The 18,518-nt window shown below is 45.8% G+C and overlaps 1 protein-coding gene across 1 annotated transcript; it reads left to right on the forward strand.

The window, feature by feature from the left end:
* The first annotated feature begins 1,653 nt into the window (after positions 1-1,653).
* On the forward strand, positions 1,654-17,350 carry pprc1 (PPARG related coactivator 1). Its single transcript, XM_066693134.1, has 14 exons — positions 1,654-1,811; positions 6,387-6,551; positions 6,812-6,964; positions 7,095-7,190; positions 7,550-9,542; positions 9,963-10,016; positions 11,205-11,265; positions 12,344-12,411; positions 12,855-13,584; positions 14,413-14,628; positions 14,823-14,901; positions 15,266-15,387; positions 15,512-15,663; positions 16,784-17,350. Exons 1-14 carry the CDS (start codon positions 1,731-1,733, stop codon positions 16,882-16,884), a joined length of 4,071 nt encoding a protein of 1,356 aa, XP_066549231.1. The 5' UTR covers positions 1,654-1,730; the 3' UTR covers positions 16,885-17,350.
* The last annotated feature ends 1,168 nt before the right edge of the window (positions 17,351-18,518 follow it).

The raw sequence follows: 18,518 nt of genomic DNA on the forward strand, positions 1-18,518 counted from the left end.
GTTTAATTTTCAGGATTTGTTCTATTTATATTAAAAGCTAAGTACCGCGTGAAGAAGGGCATTTTTTAGTGGTGTTCGGATGCTTAAATGCACTCATTCAAATCTTTCAGTTTCAGGACATTGAAGGACTATGGACATAAGACCCTACGATGAATATATTGACTTGTTATTGTTTTGTGTAATTATCGCATATAAAAAAAGGAATGGCAGACAGAAACTGAAAAGCAAACAGAGTGAAAAGGGATACAAAAGTGCACACAGAGGAGATAGCAAGCCCACAGCTAACACACAATTACACACAAAACTATGGCAAGCCAAATTGATAATGCAACTATTTACAATTGGCTCTGTCTATTCCACTGTCCATAATGTCCAGGAAACGTTATAAGAGCTGCTCCCACTATGCCTTGCGTTGGCAGCATCTGTGCTGAACACCTGCTGGCACTACATTACATTATATATATATATATATATATATATAATATTTTTGTTCTGACATTCTGAAAGGCTTTGAATGTTATTATCTTAACGTTATTTAGATATCACTGTCAACTATGCAAAAGGCATGACCAGACAGATAGTCGAAATCTGACAGCGTTGTTTCCTTGTTTCCAATAGGCTTGTTAAAACAAATCACAACTCAAAACTTCCAGCGGAGCAGCTGTCAATCTGATGCTTTTCATCGGCGAAGTGGGCGGGGCCTCGAATTTCGGCGTTACCGTAAAGCCAAGAAAGGACGCGCACTCCCTGATATTATCTATCTTTGGATCTTTTTTCCGTCATGCTATGATTTCGTTTTTCTGATCGCAAGTCAGATACTATTACAGGCTATCAAGTTAGATTGCACAGTATAATACACTATGCCAAGCTCTGATATTTGATGCTTCTGAATTAATTTTCCCGTAATGTGATTTATGGTGGTCCATACATTTGTCGTCGGTTTTTATGGTACTAGCCCTGACAGGCTCCGGCTTCTTTGCGGCATAATGATGTTACAGCCAATGTCGTAACAAGGAAAGACATACGCCACAATCGTTTCAGTCTCCACCCAGTGTATTAACAAAAAATGGCTGCTTTTCAACGTGTAACAAATTATTCAATTATATCAGTGTGCATGAAAACTTGACTATTAGTGTTTTAGCTCACCTAGTATACCAGAAAATACAAAATATATACAATATTGCTTGCACAATTACAGACACTTGTTTTAACGTTTTATCTTTGCAAGCACTGCAATAAACACTTAGTAATAAAATACGCGACTATGTATGTAAGCGTTAAGTAATCCACATGTCTTAAACGTGTAGGGGTTATACATTACTTTAAAGAACACACTAGGTATGTTAGATCCGGCTTTAATGATAGCCTAGTATACTATGTACAACAAAAACGTGTTGTAACGAGAGAAAAGTTGTAAAAATAAATTGTTTCGTAGGCTATTCAATACTGTTGCTCAGTCTTGATTTACGAATTGAATCAAAGCCACTGAGTGTGGCTTTCAGAAGAACAGATTTTAATTCAAACTCCTTCTTGGTCAAGCCTTTCCAATCGTGCAGTACAAAAAAAACATGGCGCAGCCCTTCCTGCACCCACATGTGATGGGCGGGGCTGACCTCTGACCCCGTGTCTCACTTCTGTCTTGCCGGGAAAGCGCGCACCACGTGTCCCACGCCGGTCGGCGCTGTTGCTGTTCAGATCCGCTTCATGAGCAGAGATCGCAAGGGTGTAAGATGGCGGCGCGGTGGGGAGCAGGCGAGGAGACACTAACCGCCGGCAACATGGCATTCTTCACCACGTATGCACTGGACGAGGTAATGGGGTGGCAGAGCTGATTATGGGGATACTGGCAGTTTAAGGGCATTTTGTCGCGGGTGGCCGTGGGCGAGATCGGAGCCTGCAGTCCAGGATGCGCGCTGGCGAGTGACACGTGGATGTTGTAGTGCCCATTCAAATGCATCAGCGCTGGGTAAAATGGAAGAAGAGAAAACATGGGGACGTGTTGTTTGTCAAATTAGACTGAAAACTAACAGTGATCCATGGACCTAAAACGCCAGGAAAAGGGAAATGCGTGCGGAGTTAATACGAGTTATCCACTGTCTGGGTGGGAAACGCGACCCGATGACGAAAAAAGTGGAGCTTCTCTGGTGAGAAGGGAAAGTTTTTTTTGTCCCCCCCTTGTGTGATTATGCAGGTCTTTTGATTTGAGGGCTTTGCTATGTTAATAACATTGATATTGATTTTGAGCAGTCGTTATTGTCGATCGATCTGACCGTAATCGTGTACTACCGCGATTCTTGGAGTCGGCATGAATGTCTGCATTTCATACTTGATTTAAATGGAGGATTCGATTTTTAATCTGAATGATCCACCCAGAATCAGTTTCCTTATTGTGTGAAGGCGTGATAAAGAAAATCGTGCAGTTGGTGTGTTGCATGTATGTGCCACACTGGGCTGTTTGAGTCATTTCCACGTGGTTTGTTGGCGAGAAAATGAATGAACAGCCGCAGGAGAAGGAACGCAATGGCGAGGTAGCAAATGTGGCAATCTGTCATTACCTCACCTCAGGACAGGCCACACTTCTAAATCTGTTAACATGGCATGTCAGGTACAGAACAGCAGATCTGAAATGGACTTATCTATCCTGCGTGGAGATGACCACACGAAAACGTAGTGCAATATCCACGGCAGTCTTTATTATTTCTGTCATCAGAATCGATGCATGTCTTCAGATCAACATGTGGGGGAAGTGACACTGCCCCGTTTGTTTTGATTTATGAAGATGGACTTATTTTGGACACCCGTGCTTTGAAATGATCCAAACGCATATGTGTCGGGACATGCATGTCTAGAAAGAATGCACATCTGATCCAGCACTCTTCACTCGCCCATTGCGGCCCGGTTTGTTTTTAACGGGACAACACGTGGGGTTGCAGGAGCGGCGCCGGCCGGTGAGTGTCGGCGTGCAGGCGGCCGATTATGTGCCGGGTGTCGCGTTTCCACCAGGACTAAGTATTCCTGATCACTCCCTATTATTTATGCACACGAAACTGACTCCTACAAACTGTTTTCCTACACCAGGCCGGATTGTGAAAAGTGCAACTGCAGTCTGGATCCCATCGGTTACATTGTATCAGGCTGCTGCGGCCTTCTGGGGGGGAGGAACCGGAAGTGGAAGTGCAGCTCCTCGTGTGGCTACAGTATCGATTCCTGAGCAAATAGTAGCGCTGCCCCCCCCCGGCCCAGTGCGTCCAGGGTGTGTCCGAGTTTGACACATGTTGTCCTGGCACAAAACAAACCGCCAGTGCCAACGCTTCCAGAATCGCCCTGATGCGATTGTTTTGGTTGGTATCCAGGATGGTGGGTGTGTGGGGGGCGGAATTTGTCATCCCAGAGTAGTTTGCTGCCTAACATCACTTTGGATGTTGAGGAGTCCGATTAAAGTATTTATTGCGCGTTTTAGGGGGCATGTGGCTACTGATTGGAATAGCAAGGCGCTGGTAGAGGATGATAACCTGTACGTAGACCCGGCTGCGCATTACCTCATGGTCTGCGTATTGCGGGAGCACCTGCGATTGGCCCGAATGCTGCCCTTCACCTGCCTCGATCTGCGCAGATGTGCTCAATCCCAGCCATCCCATTGGCGGAGTAGCGCAGGCGTGCGGAAACGTGCGCTGTATTAAAGCGAGCGGTGTGTGTGGCAGCGTGGACCCCGCATGGTCACCGGCCTTACTCAGCTCACCAGTTGCGGGATTGATTTGAGAGTCTTTCCCGTGGATTAAATAGGAAGAAGATCCGCTGTCAATTTCGCTAGGAATAGATTATGAAAAACTACCCACAACAATTGTAACGATTGTGTTTTAATGTCCTTTACAAATACCATGCTCGTTTAAACAGGGTGACCCACACTGAGCTGGAGGGGGTGCGTGGTTTTAACACCAGCACAAGCAAGGCCCCTCGACCTTTTTAGACTAAACGTTATTGCATCTGTTATTACTGCACATTGTTTGAATGCTTTTTTTTTAATGCACGTAAATAACGTTGTATAATCCTGGCTTCATTCCACATTCCCAGTGTGACTAACAATGTAAGAGAGGTGGAGACAATTTAGCTAGAAGGCAGCTTCACAAAAGGAGTTGTCAGGATTGATCATTTTTCTGTTTCCCTAACTCTGACATTTCTACATTTTTAAATCTACACAGTGAACAGATCCTGTCAGTGTTGGCCATATATTATCCCTTAAGTCAGTGGCAAATTCCTGTATACCCTCCTCACTCTGCAGGACGAACAGGCTCCTCTACTGACTGCATAGTTCACAGGCATCAGAACTGATCTTTAATAGCCATTTCTCAAAACCCTGCCAGAACCACTTTTCAAAACTTTTTTTTTTTTTTTTTAGAGCCTTCACTACATTTAAACAATTTCCCGAGATATATTTAAATTGAAAAGTATTTTACCGCACCTGTGTAGTCTGTAGCTAGATGCTTACAGTTTTATGTACAGCCTAGTATAGTAATGCATTCCTTGCTGCTTTTTGCATTTAAAAGCTGCAATTTAACTCCTTAACATTAGACTTCCACATTACCCATAGCTGTATATAAATAATGCTGAAGGTATAACTCATGTTATTATTTATTTGTTTGTTTCTTGGTAAACACCCTTATCCAAGGCAACTTAGTCTACACGAGCATTACATACATTTTTTTTTTTTACCATTACAAAAGTAGTATAATCAGTCGGTCTATATCCCCTGGTTGTAATGTTTTCGCATTGTTTTATTTTTCACTGTGTTATGACGGCCCTTTTTGCTCTTGGCTGCTGTCATCTCTGTAAACAAGGGTGCTTAAGGAATGTGTGCCTGTTGCTGTGAATAAAAGCATGTGACAAACCAAAGCAGTCTTCCTTTTGGAGAACACTTAAATCTTTCATGCTTTGTGTTTTGGCTCCCACTTAAAAGCCTTTGTGTATTAAATGGATTTATCAGTCAAGTTGCCATTCCTCCACCGCCATCTCAGTGTGACAACACTTTAATCGTGTCTTTTAGAAAAGGTGGTATGCTCGTGTACTGTTCATCTTCAGTTCTAGATCAATGGTAAATGTACACAAATGCTTGTCTGAACCAAGGTATTTGAAAATAGGCTGTAGTGCTGGGGTGGTGATCTTCTGAAAGCCATTTCCTGAAGGTTCCCAAGAAATCGTCTTCAACAGTGTGAACGGATACCTTGTTCCAGATACCCACCACTCTTAGTGTGGACAAGCAAATCCAATTTCTGTCTTGCTTATATCAACTTGTGTTCTCTGGTCCTTGTTTCCGATCTTTAAGTAGCCTACTGAGTTTGTCTGTATCATTCAGGGTTTTGGATTCTTGTCCACCTGTAATCTCTGTTCCACACTAAAGGGATTCTGTTCTCTTCGTCTGGCTTTGCAGAAGATCCCTTTGAGAGCTTTTGGATATTGGCAATGATGTTAACACACTGACCTAGATCCTTCTCATAAGTTGCTGATTTGGAGATGATTTACACTCCTAACATTGTCCACATCCCAGGCCTACATTGACCGAGATGGCCCGATATGTGTTTTTTTTTGCTTTCAGGCAGACGGCTCCATTCATGTCCCAACATGCTTTGGTCTGGTCAGCTGTTGGCCTTTGTTTGGGGGGGAGGCTAGATGGCCATTCAGTGGCCTAGACAGATAGTATGCTTTGGCTGCAGTTTTACAGAGTGCTGAATGCATGGGAGCTGACTGGATTTCCCTATGCTATGGACTCTTGTTGGAATTCTGTGGTGTTTTGAACCTTTTATCAACAAAGTGTGATCTGATGTCATTGCTTCACTGGCACAGTGTAACCAAGTAACAGGCTGCAGTAAAACTGTACTGCCCACCTTGGAGTGAATTCCTCTGCCAAGTGAATTAATGCCACCCACTGTAATTAACCAAAGCACTCATGAATTGCAAATATTCATTCTGTGCTGCGTTTGTTGGCAACAGTGTTGTACTGCAATAAAAACTGGAAATATGAATCTCTTTTGAATTAAGCTTTTGTCATCTTCATGCATATTTTCCCCCAAAAAATCCTTCTCAAGAATTGAGCAGTGAGAAGTGGTGGATGTATGAAACTATGTAGGTTTCGAAATTGTCATTGTTTAATGCCTCTTAATCCATTTTTTGCTAATGGATACTGATAAGTGATGCTTAATGATTGACTACATTCATGGATTATTTGGTAATTGTTGGCTTGTTGCATTTAATGAGGGTGTAAGTTGTGGGCATTTGCAATGTGATGAAATTGTCCAAAACTGTACACCAAAAAGTTTTGCATGTTCTTGAGAATTATATTGGACCGGTGTGACCAAATCTTTGCCTTTTTTCTCTCCTCTTTGCCTGCTCAGAGCGAGGTGCTGGAGGGAGCTCTGTCTTGTGATGATCTCCATGACCTGAGTCTGTCCACACTTGATGTAAACCAGCTAGACGATTCTGAAGGTCTGGAGTCTTTATCCAGCTGCCTGGACCCCACTATCCTTTCCATCCTAGAAGATTCTGCTGTTACCGGAGAGGTGAGTCTAGCCGCCCATTGGCTCAGTGTACGATTTGCCCTACACAAAGCTACCTACACTAATACTTTTACATCATAGTTGTAACAGTAAACATCAGTTCGAGGTTAGTTGAGTAGAAATTCTAAGTTTTGGCTGTCCAATCATGACAGAGTGTTTGTATTTGTTTATGTATTATTGGAGCTTAGCCTGTCAAAATGACCATGTTTTCAAGGCATTATGTGATTGGGAATAAATTGGGAATTTGTCTCCTGTTCCTCCAGATCAAAAACCGACTCGATGAAGAGAGTGAAGCCACCCTTCTCACAGCTCTCACCGAGATCCTGGACAATGTGGATGACGAGAACTTGTCTCCCTTCGACACCCTACCAGACTCTGAGCTCTTAGCAGGGCAGCGAGAAAGGGAGCAGTCTCCGGTGAGTGGCAGCTCAGACCCCAACCGCTCCTCTGGTGACTCTCTGCCTCTTCAGCAGGGATGGGGCTAAACACAGGTCCTCCTCCCTAGGATTCCATGTCAGGTTGAAGGGTTTTTCTCCTCTGTTTCAGCTGAGGCGATTTCTTAGTCTGGCGCGGTCCCCCCCAGAGAGGGAATCTCTAAACCTCAGAGGCCCCAAGTCTGTCTCTTCCTCTTCTGCTGGCAAGGTAAGGGGTCCACTCTGCCATCCCCCAGCAAACCAGGTCTCCATGGGGGTTGGGGGATTCAATTAAATTCCTGTTCGTTAATCCAGTGCTCAGGGTATCTTTGACCATGATATTTTGTCTGTGCACCTAAACCAATGCAAAGGTTAGTCCCTCCACTCCTCTTTGTGTCCTGCAAAGCAGAAAAACACACATGGTATACTAATATTGTCGTATAAACAACAATAAGGCTGCCACCATTCCATTATCATTCATCTTTTTCTTAGACTTCATTCATTTAAACGTCTTAACTATTCCAAAACATCTCATCCTTTGGGATTGATATAGTTTGCTTCACTTGCTTGGGCTTGTTGCTGTTGCAGGTGGAGAGTGTGGTCCCAGACCTGCAGTGGAGCTCCTTCCTAGAGGGGCTAGGCAGGCCCAGAGAGGAGAGCTCCCAGGGGAGGCCCAGGGTCCCACGATTGGGAGGAGAGGCCCGGAGTGACGGGGAAGAGGAGGAAGGAGACACGGCGGCCAGCAGCCCAATGCAGGGCTCGGATATCGACAGTGACGCTCTCTCCCCTGGCATGGCCGACCTGGGCCTCTCTCTGACGCTGGAGCCTGGCACGGACTGCGTGTCTCTGTCCGATCTGGTGAAACACATGCACCCCTACTGCCTGACGGTGTGCCTGGAGCCCGGGACAGAGAGCGAGCCCATGCTGCTGGACGGAGGGCTGGTGCTGGAGGTTGTGGATCAGGGGGAGCAGGGAGAGCCTGTCCTGGCCTTACGAGACGTCAGCTACCTGTCAGAGGAAGGGGGGCTCCCATTGGCCGAGCAGGAAGAGGTGCAGGTCGAAGAAAAGCCTGCTTTGGAGGAGGAGGAGGAGAAGAAGAAAGAGGAGGAGGTAGGGGAGACATCCAGCCCAGTGGAAGGGAGCCCAATGGTGTCTGAGCAAGAGGAGAAGATCCCAGATGGGCAGCCTAGGCAGGAGAACTCAGAAAAGAGGCCATCTCGGAGGAAGAAGAAACGGAAAAACAAAGAGGGTGGAAGGGACAAGAGCAAGAGGAGGGTGGCCAAGGAGGAGGAGGACGGAAAACCAACAGAGAATCTGGGGGAAGCAAAACTTCCGGACGCTGTTGCCCCAACAGCATCCGAATCCACGGCTCTGCAGGTCCAGTGTGACAATCTCACAGGAAACGGACATCATGCATTGAAGGTACAGGCCGATGTGCAGTTGACAACAAGGGCATCATCAGTTCCTGAAACGCCAAAGAACCCCACTGAGATGCTCCCGTCAAGCCAACCACAATGTACACCTGAAGCCAAGATCGCGTCGTTGGGGTCTGACTCCCCGGCCCCAACGACGACGAAAGCCCTGCCCAAGGAGCCGAAACCCAGGATGCTCAGCCTGGAGCAGTACCGGCAGCTGCGGCAGAAGAGGCAGCCCACCCCGGTGGATAAAAAGAAGGACCCCAGGATCAGGTGGCCCACCCTGCCTGAGCCACCCAAGGAGCTGCCGCCCATCCCCTGCCTGCCGCAGCCGGTCCCTGCCCCGGTCCAGAGGAGAGCGGCCGCTCCCACCCCTGCGCCTGTCCCCATGCCAGCCTGGCAGCCCATTGGCCCAGGTGCCCCACCAACTCCCCAGGCTCTGCTCATCCCACCAGGGACAGTGGTAGCCCAAAGTAAACCACCTGCCCCAGCCCCATTAGCCAAACCTACCTGTACCTCTCCTCCAGAGAGCTCCCCTGTGCCCCTTAAACTCACGAACAATCCACCCCCTGTGATCAGTCCTCTAAAACCCCCGGTTGCAGCTGCACCCCAGAACCCCGCTACAGTCACTTCCAGCACTGCACCCCGCTCCCCGCCGCTCCTCCAGGGAAGGCCTGCGCACTGCGACAAGACCACACCACTAAAGAGAGCCGCCGGCCCAGCAGCCTGTGGCCTCTCAGAGATTCACTCGGCCAGCCGGCAGTCTCCCGCTGTTCCTCTCCCTGTACACCCTGGCAAAGCGCCCCAGCAGGCTGCCCTTAGCAGGCCCCCCTCTCAGTGCCAACCTGTGCCCCAGAACACTACCAAGAGCCTGAAGCCACTCCCTGTTTCTTGTAACATTAATCCCACCATGCCTTCACAGACGTTGCCCCTTGTTGCCCCTGCTATCCAGCCAGCTAAATCCCTGGTGCTTACAGCTACCCCTGTCCCTGCACTCTCCACTGCCCCCCCACGGCCACCTCCCACTCTCCCTCTGCCTGTGACCCCCTCCCAAGAGAGTGGCCCCAAGCTCAAACCCTGTGCTCTGCCGGCCCTGGCCCAGCCACCCCCTTCCAGAAAGAAGAGTCCCGCAGCAGACCTCATCCAGTCCTTCACTAGCGAAATCGGTGAGGAGCATTACTTGCTGACCTTTACAGATCTCGCCATTTTGCTTTTGAGACCAGTGTTTTGACGATAAAGAAATGTTGAAACTCCTGATCCTGGAGAATCTTCTGGTTTTCACGGTTTCAACTGTGAAACCACTGCTTCCTCAATATTTTGTCCCGGCACATTTCAGGGTGCTTTAAAACATACAAAAGAATAGAACATGCAGAGCTGTGGCTCACCAGGATTGAACCTGTGTGATTTCCCCCCCCCACTAGAAGTAGAAATTTCCAGTAATGGGCACTTATTCACAGCCAGCCCTGTCAGTCTAGTGCTATAGTTCACAATGGGATGTTTATTTTTATTTTTATCCAGAACCTTCATCTGTTGTGTGCACTCGAACCTTCCCCGCTCTTACCGTCTCTCCCATTGCTCCCTCCCAGGAATAGAGGCCCCAGATCTGACCAGCCTGCTGGAGCAGTTTGAGGAGACGCAAGGTGAGCTCAAACTCTGAACAAAATTGGCAAATTTGATTGGTCAAACCTGGCAGACAGACATCGTGTTGGTGTGCTTTCAGTTCAGGAGTCTGGCAGTCAGAGCTGTGTTTAGGTGAAAAGGCAAAGGTGTATTAAACGGTTTTGTTGTAGTGCAAACTGGGTATCGTTTTTTTTTTTACTTTATTTGTAGTGTGGATTTTTATTTGTAAGTAGGCAGTTCACTGTGTGGTTCAGTCTTCCAATCTATGCCAGGGGTCCTGTCATTTGGATGCCAGTCTGCACCACAGAAAGTGTCTGTCTTGGCAGGACTGTTTTCTCACAGGAAAATTCTTGAAGCTTGGTAGAAGTGGGCAAACAAGTACAAGATGGCTTCAGCTGGCAGACCCAGGTTTAAAGTCTGTGTTTGTGAAGGCAGGCCTACTTAATTATCTGATGTGCACATCTGCTGAGAAATGAGAGTGCTGTGTTTTCCTTTCACTGCTGAGAAAAGAAGCAGTGGAATTAAAATAAGGCCTTTTTAACTTCTTGATTCAAACTGGTCATGGTGTTGATGCAATTGTGCTTTAAATAGAATCTATTTGCCAGAAAAAATAGGGGTGTGTGTAAATTAAACACTGCACAAAGAAGTCATGGCCCCAGCCTTGAAGCAAAACTTTTTTCACGCCATATGCTCTGTCGGGATAACTTTCTGATTTGGTCAGTCAAGTGAATGAACAGAGATATTTAGCGATCTGAAGGAGTTGCATTTTCTTGAGGCATTATTTGCAGGCCTCTGATAGAAGCCGATCATAACCCACATAGTCGGTGGCTTAAAAAAAAAAATGTACGTGGCGTTATTAGGAGTCTGTTACAGTGAGAGAGCAGGACAGAGCGGCCTGTCTCTTTAAGGGAGATTGGAGCAGCTGTTGTGTTGTGATGGCGTCTGAGCTGCTGGAATTCTGCCCCGTCTGCAAATCCACTTTAACTCTTTGCTGTGCTGCCCTGGAGGAGTGGGAATGTGTGACGCCAGTTTGGACAGGTGTGCTTTCCTACTATAGTTCATTAATATTTCCCCTACATATTCAAGTCCCCAGCTTTGATTTTGAAGTGTGAGGTCATACCTTGACTGGCAGTCTGTGCACGGGGGCGGCTTTCCCTGCCCAGTCCAGTCCCGGGCCGTGATTTTTAACTCCTTCCTTTTCTTTCCAGCCAAAGAGCAGCAGAGTGTGCCGGAGGTCTGTGGTAGAGCAGCAGCTGTAGGAAACTCGAGGTAAGTAGAATCAGAGAGATGAGCTTATAGGGGGAGAGCTGGCTGAGTTACCCTACAGCTCTGGTGCTGCTCTTTACACTGAGGGCCTCCTGTTTACCAAGACCTACCGCAGACAGAAGACCAGTGGACAGGCTTGAGGGGAAAGCTGACTGCTGCAGGATTGGGGTTTGCCTATGTCGGGGAGGTGGGGGTCATAGTGTCCACGGTTTACAGGTTTAACAAAGTGTGTGGATCTGATGACCCCTCCTACGAGACAGTATAGCTCACTGGGAGATTACAGTCTTAATAAACCAGACCCTGGAATATTTAACTTAACCTTGAGCATAATTATTCATACGTCTCTGTACCTCAAATTTCAAAGGAGGAGCACATGGGATCTTTTCTATTTTTGTATTTATGCAAGAAGGGTATTCCCCCCCAAACCAGCATGAACACAAACCGGGCCAGATGTGTAGAAACTTGGATAAGACTAATCTCTATTGTCAGTGAAATATACCAGGTTAAAAAAAAAATGCATACAAAGCCCTACTCAGATATATTGATACTGTGTACGAGATGGCCCTCCCTGTACCCCTGTCATCCCATGTGATGTGGTTTTTTAAATAGCAGGGCAGGAAGCCAACAAATTAAAAACAGGAAGCTACAGCTCAAAATAAAAATCTCTCTCACCTGGGCCCAAGACCCAGAAAGTATTTGCAAATATCTTGGGTTTTTTTAAAGTTTTGTTTTCAGTTTCATATACAGTCTACAGATATTAGTTTTATCTACAAATCACAATTGTGGCTAATGCTTTGCACTGACATAGCCATACAATACAATGTTCTGCTCAGTTTAATGGGGGTATACAACCAGTACAGCAGGGTATCAGTATTGTGGGCACAGGCAATTTAACTAAAATGTAAGAAAAAAACTGCTAGTCTACCAAAGAATGACTTCAGTCCCTGGTCGGTCCTCCATCTTTAATTGATAGGCATGTTGGCTGCCTTTGTTTATTTGGATTTATTTTGTTTGTTTTGGCCTATGGGAGACTGTAAATGCTGCAATAACGGAGGGGTTACTGTGTCATCTTGTTTGGCAGTGTGGACATCCAGCCAGACAGGAAGTTACTGGAGCGCCCGAGAGTCCCGGACTTGGCCAGCACTGCCGGTGAGTACAGCCCGGCCCGCCTCCTACCAAAGCCTGCTGGGAAAGTCCGCCCTTCCTGAGTCTTGCAGTTTGTCTGTTGCTATTCCCTGTTGTGATAGTATTGACCAAAGTTCTATCCACTCTCATTAATGAAAAAAGACTGGGTGCAATGTTTTTGCCTTTCATGGGAATCGAGCTGTGGTGCATTCAGGGATTCCAATGTTGAAATTTTGTTGAAATACCTGGAGATTGCCAATTTATAAAAACCTATTAAGGGTTTCCCACAGCTATATTCAGGCCTGCCTGGCCAAACAAAAGCATGAAAGGCTAAAAACACAATAGGCCTATGCAACATTCAAAATCTCTAAATAGGATTTCTATGTCCATATTGCTGCCCTAAATGTTGCCCTTTGGTTCTTTCTCCACCACTGTCTTCTGACTGACTCTGTGCTTGCCCTCCATAGGCCTCACCCCTCCCGCCACCCCCCCACACCAGATGTGGAAACCCCTGGTTCCTGTGGCTCTTCTTGGAAAGCCCAAAGCTGCAGAAGTGCCCAGACCCTCTCCCACCAAGGCCATCCAGATCATCGAGCCGCGGCCCCTGCCCAACGTCAAGACGCGCCACAAACTTCCGGTGGCTGTCGCTCCCCAGGCCCCATCCACCGCTGCAGCTCCCCTCGAGGCCTACGCAGACCATGACTACTGCCTCCCCCAGCAGCAGTCTGAGGCAAAGGACATGGGCACACGCTGGAATGTCAAACAGCAGGCCAGCATTACCATCAAGCCCATAGAGCGCGGCCAAGCCCCGGCCCCGGCCCGCTTTCCTCCAGCATCCCAGCGTTCAACCATAAGACCGCCCATGGTGGCCACCCCCTCCACCTCCCCCAAGAAGTTTGTGAGCCAGCCTCTGGACCACAGGACTCCATCCGAGCCCAGCACTCTGACTGGCTCGGTCCTGCTCTCCCCAGACACCTCCCCCTACAGGGTGGAGGCTGACACTGCGCCCAGCCAACAGTGCCTGGGCAACAGGACCTTCCGCTACTACGAGCGCCCCCCGCCTTCCCCAGAGAGGGGCCGGCCAAAGAGACGCTACCGGACTCACTCTCCCAGTTCGGACTCCAGCAGCTCGGGCTCAGACTCTGACTCAGACTCCTGCTCATCACAGTCCAGATCTAGATCTCCACCCAGGAAGAGGTGAGTCACGGTGTGGGGGATGGAGAGAATTAAACAAGGGCAGGGCAGTCTGGAGACTCATGATAGTCATGGGTCCTAGTATGTTGAGATCACTACTTTCACTGTTAGATTTGGGTTTCTATTGGAATAGTGGTCTGTGGGTCACAGTATCATTGAGGGGGAAACAAAAGCCATTTGGTGTTGATGTGACCTGAATAAAACGAATATCATAATTAAGTTAATTTCCTTTTAAACATAATCCATAGAAATGTGTGTAACTGATGATCAGCAAATGTTGATCTTGCTTGTTCACAGTTTTGGGGTGTGGGGAGCCCCCTTCTAAGAATTTTATTTTTGCCAGTCTGATCCATTTGGTTTTCAAATGTAAATCTGAAAAATTGGGAAGAAGAAAAATGAATGACATAATAGTTGGCATCCCTTAATTGAAACCATAAGTCACTTTATTAATCTTGAATAAATAGTATCAAACTACACTTGATTATTGATGACAACTATGCAGCACTGACACAGATTCCAATTGCTGGAAAAACACAAAGCACAAACCAGAGGAGCCTCCACCACAACTCTGTACCTGATACTAGAGTAGTGGGCAACCATGGTCCTGGTGGGCTTCAGTCTGCCAGGTTTTGTAGGCCTCTTCACATCCCCAACCTCCCACAGCCTGGAGTGTTGAGGTGGGAAGAAAACGAGACCTGTGGCCCTATGGGATGAGGGTTACCCACCACTACCTGTAGTCTAGAGGAACTATTCTACTGTGTTTAGGTTTGCTTTTATTTTCCACCCCTCTCCCTGCTGTTCTGACTCCTGTGCCCTGTCTTCTCTCCGCAGGTACCGGTGTCGTCGCTCCCAGAGCCGATCCAGCTCGTCCTCGCTCTCCAGCTCCCGCTCCCGCTCCTGTTCCCGTTCTCGCTCCCGCTCTCGGCCCCGCCGACGCCGGTTCTCCTACTCCAGCTCCAGGTCGGGGTCCTGGAGCCGCTCCCGGTCACGGTCACAATCGCCCTGCCAGCTGCGCGCGCGCTGGGGGGGAAGGAGGAGGAGCCGTAGGTAGGTGTCTGTGGGTTGGGAGTGGGGTGGTGAGGGGTGTAATATGCACTCTTCAGAGCCCGCTACAACATTCTGGTTTAAATGTTCATTTCAAACGGTGTCCCAGAATGCAACCGTTTCAATGTGTGGCTTGTCTGGAAAGTGGTAATTGTGCATTTTTAATTTTAATGTAATTTGTTGTTGCACTCCCACAGCCCAGGATATAGCCACCACAGTCGGTACGACTCAAAAGACCGGCAAGAAATCAGAAACCAGCGCAAGGAGAAGGCCATTGTGAGTATGAGAGTCTGGCCTGGGTGAATTTCACTCACTCTGTCCCAGTTCAAAACCACAATCACGCCCATCCTCTGACATTTATCCTAAAGACTTCATTATTGCTGCAGCTAACTGGCTGATCTCCCTCCACAGTCGGGGTCAATGGTTACTAATTATTTCACTGTTGATACGTTTAACTGATTAAGAGTGACTTGAGGTTCTATCAAACAAACAACCAGAAGCTTCTTTGACTTTCCCTTCTCGAATAAATCCATAAAGAGAGTTTCAAAGTCCAATGAACTGTAAGTGATAAGACTAGAGGTTGTGGGTGAATACGTCCCACACAAGCCTGACCTGTTTCTCCTCTCTTTCCTTCTCTCAGGAGGAGAGGCGAGTGGTGTACATCGGGAGGATTCGGGGAGGGATGACCCGGAAGGAGTTGAAGGAACGCTTCTCTAAGTATGGGGATATAGAGGAGTGCACACTGCATTTCAGAGAGCACGGGTAAGGATCTGGGCTGGGGGGCAGTCCGTTTGGTGTTTATGTAGTTTTATGATATTCCCATGTTTCTTGCCCTCCGAACCTGAAAGACCTCCTGTTAAGGTTGACAATTTTCTCCTCTTCTCAGGGATAATTATGGTTTCGTCACCTACCACCACACGGATGACGCCTTTTCGGCCATCGAGAACGGGAATAAACTGCGGCAACCTGACGAGCTGCCCTTTGACCTCTGCTTTGGGGGGCGGAGGCAGTTCTGCAAGACCAGCTATGCTGATCTCGGTGAGTACCGTGCAAGGGTGGCTGTCGACTCTACCACATACGCCGCAACACAACGCCAAGCACAAAAGGGAGCTGCTGATGCTAACTGTGCAGTATCTGGACGCATTGGCCTTGTATGCTTTGCAGTGCCTGACATGTAGAATATTTATACCGCATTCATGAGTGCTATCTGAAAACAATATGATCCCACTATGACAGGCTGCTCAATTTTAATGCCAATGTAAGTGCTAACAAGGCTATGGTTACCTCCAGCCACAGCTGAACTCTAACCTTTGACACTGGGGTTATAAATTGCCCTCTCAGGGGGGCACTTGTTGATGTGCAGAATTGTATAAATAGCTCCCTGCACAAGCTGATTATTCCACCAATGGGATGGGAGCTCCTAAGTGGGGTATAAAAGGATACTGACTGAGGTGACTGACACTTACAACTGAAGAATGGCTGCAAGAGTTGCTAATGATCTGTGGGAAGAAATTGAGCAAATTGATGTACCTGGCATGAGAGATGGAGAGAGGAGAGGAATTCTTCATTTTTAGGGTTGATATGGACTTGTGGTCAGGTACCTACACACACACACACCATAAAGAACAAAAGAGATGCATACTCTCTCAATTATTTCCAGAAATATTTAAACATTACTTTTATTGGGATAACTGAATCAATGTATAGATTCGGACAAATGTGGAACTGAATCAACCAATGTGTCTGTATTGTAAACACAAAACTAAATATCCCATGATTATTTTGCATTTAATATCTCCCATTTGCTCAGAGATGGACTATTTTTAAAATCCATGAAATTGGTGTCCTCTCAGGTGTTTTTAAATACTGATAATTAACAAGGTTAATAGAGTTTCAGGAGCACCGCTTTGTTTTGAGAGTGATTAGAGATGCATTTGAATTAAGTGTTCAGCAATCCACAAGGAAACTGACATAGTGATTAACACCACATGCACCAAGATTACATCAAGAAGACACTATTCCCCTAATTCACCCATACAGCACTAATCCAATAATCCAGACCCCTGCCATAGTGTTCCCTGGCAGCTTCATTGATTCTTCTATAAAGCTGTGCATCCAAGTTTCCCTGCATCAATTTAAGTTTTCTATTCTTTTTCAGATTCAAACCGTGACTATGACCCCACACCTATGAAAAGCAAGTTTGATGCACTAGACTTCGACACTTTACTCAAGCAAGCCCAGAAGGGCTTGAGGAGGTAACAGATGGAAAAGCGAGTGGACAGAAACAGGAAGTGACCTCACATTTACCTCAGAGCTGCTCAAGGGCTCCCTACGGCTGCCTTTTTTTTTTTTTCCCCCCTCACCTTTTTCTTTCTTCTTTTCTACAAGCTTACACCTTCTGTTGAAGTGGAGTTTTGTAAGAAAATTCAAAAGAGCAAAAAAATTGAATAAGTTTAAAAAAGAAAAAAAAATGCAAAAATCTCAAATGTTTGTGTTTTTATTTTTGTTTTTTTAAGAAACCGTATTTAAAATATTTGATTGTTTGCATTCCCAAATTATATGTATGGAATTGCCAAGTATTATAATGTTTTAAATCTATATATATAATAACTATAAAAAAACAAGAGCCCTGAAGACTGTTTCAAAGAGGATTTTTTTGAGGTATTTTGTGGACATAAAAAACAAACTACAGCAAAACCTAAATAAAATAAAAAATATCCCAGAGGTCTATGAGATTTTCTTGGCGGGGGATGTTCATTTGGAGTCTTGTGTTCATTCACCTCTACACCTGTGACATCATGCAGCGAAGAGAATATACTGTGCATACACCATTATTAAGACCCCATTAAAAAGCAATTAGTCTCGGAAGAATGACAGTTACAGCTCTCCGACTATTTGGTGTGGGGATCTCCAACCCCAGGTCTTCTAGTTTCCATTCTAGTAAAAGCTCTCCAATCAATATAAAATTGGCTCCTTCAGGGGAAAATGAACATTACAGCCAATGATTTGAGGACCCCTGTAAAACTGTGCTTTTCTAGTGCAATCGTATAATGGATGGATCCAAAAGTAATGATGTAGTCATGACAGTTGACTTCTTATGAGAGACTAGGGATTAATGTGAGAGAGTTTCTGTGAATCTGCCAAAATTGATTGATCAGTTTCTTTTGGAAAAGTTTTAAAGTCCTAGGAAATGTATTTAAAACGATAACATCTTACAAACACTTACGTATATGCAAGATTTGCTTGGTTTTCTAAAAGAGAATACTGCTATATCAATATCAACGGAAGATGGGTTTTAAAAATTATAAGAATGTTTTTGGAAGAAAACCTGTTGCCATGTGAACGTACTGTGCTGAAATCTCAGTCTGATGGTGTATTACATGTGTGTGAACATGGACTGGTTTCTACTGTATGTGCCCATGTTTTTGAGTGAATGAAGGCATTATCTCAAAATGGATTGTCATGGAAACCAAAAAAAGGCACCTTTCTAGAAAGCACAATTTTCTTTTTGTTTTCCAAATAATTTTTTCTTAAAGACTTTAATTACATGCAAACTTATTATTCACCTTCAAAATGTATTGGAACACACACTACAATACTTAATGTACATTTGTTTGTCTCAAAAACTAAAAAAAAAAACATTATTCTTTGATAGCTTCTATTTAAGGCCTTTTCACATAGAAATTATTTAAAGTTTACCATTTCCTAGTATAGCATTTATGTGCAATAGAACTTTCACCCACGTGACATCTTGATAATTTTTGCTAATTCACTTGAATATTTCTGTTAACTTGGTTCATTTTTACCTGGAAAGGGACCTAAATCACACGATGACAACGGTTTCAATGCACTGATGTATATTTTATCTTTGAAGCAACACTTCTTTGAATAAC

This window comes from Amia ocellicauda, chromosome 20 (assembly GCF_036373705.1).
Source record: "Amia ocellicauda isolate fAmiCal2 chromosome 20, fAmiCal2.hap1, whole genome shotgun sequence".
NCBI classification, from domain to species: Eukaryota; Metazoa; Chordata; class Actinopteri; order Amiiformes; family Amiidae; genus Amia; species Amia ocellicauda.

Coding starts and splice junctions, on each gene's coding strand:
- pprc1 (XM_066693134.1), top strand. CDS start 1,731: ATGGCGGCGCGGTGGGGAGCAGGCGAGGAGACACTAACCGCCGGCAAC. Junction 6,552..6,811: donor ATTCTGCTGTTACCGGAGAG/GTGAGTCTAGCC, acceptor CTGTTCCTCCAG/ATCAAAAACCGACTCGATGA. Junction 11,266..12,343: donor GCAGCTGTAGGAAACTCGAG/GTAAGTAGAATC, acceptor CTTGTTTGGCAG/TGTGGACATCCAGCCAGACA.